This window comes from Tupaia chinensis, unplaced genomic scaffold, assembly GCF_000334495.1.
Source record: "Tupaia chinensis unplaced genomic scaffold, TupChi_1.0 Scaffold136110_1, whole genome shotgun sequence".
NCBI classification, from domain to species: domain Eukaryota; kingdom Metazoa; phylum Chordata; class Mammalia; order Scandentia; family Tupaiidae; genus Tupaia; species Tupaia belangeri.
In genome coordinates this window covers 1-452 of record NW_006196292.1, presented here as the reverse complement: position 1 = coordinate 452, position 452 = coordinate 1, and the positions used below count along the sequence as shown (strand labels likewise).

General features: G+C 45.1%; 1 protein-coding gene across 1 annotated transcript; it reads right to left on the bottom strand.

Moving 5' to 3' along the window:
* Window positions 1–60: 60 nt before the first annotated feature.
* LOC114004484 (anaphase-promoting complex subunit 13) lies at window positions 61–259 on the bottom strand (the record flags this gene model as incomplete). The annotated part of the gene is given in 1 exon segment (XM_027776758.1): window positions 61–259. A coding segment is annotated over 1 exon segment (127 nt), but the record flags the coding sequence as incomplete, so codon positions are not given.
* Between the last annotated feature and the right edge of the window lie 193 nt (window positions 260–452).

Sequence of the window (452 nt, the reverse complement as noted above, 5' to 3'; positions counted from 1 at the left end):
CAAGCACACATGCCCTATAGTAAAAACAAAAAATCAAAAGAAAACAAAACAAAACACCTCTCAAAAAAAAAATTTTTGTATTTACATTTTTCCCCCCTTTCTACAAATCCGTCCTTGTGAAGGAGCCAAGCGTCAGCTCCCGATGGGAGGGACGTTCTCATGGAGGTACTGCAAGGCCAAGTCTGTCCACTTCATTTCCTGCTCTTTGACGGATTCTGTAGTGCCGCCGTTGTCCTGCTCGGGCTCAGGAAGCTCATTCTGAAAAGGCACAACGGACAATCAGAACAGTATATTCTGCATTAACTCCTTCAAAGCCCAGAGCACTGAAGAGTTGAAAACTCTGGGTTCCTAGGAACGTGCAACATAACTGCTATGTGTTTTTGAAGGACTAAAATAGATGGAAGAAAGTGTCAGAAGTACTGCTCCAGCACGGGCCGGTGCCTCTGCAGCAG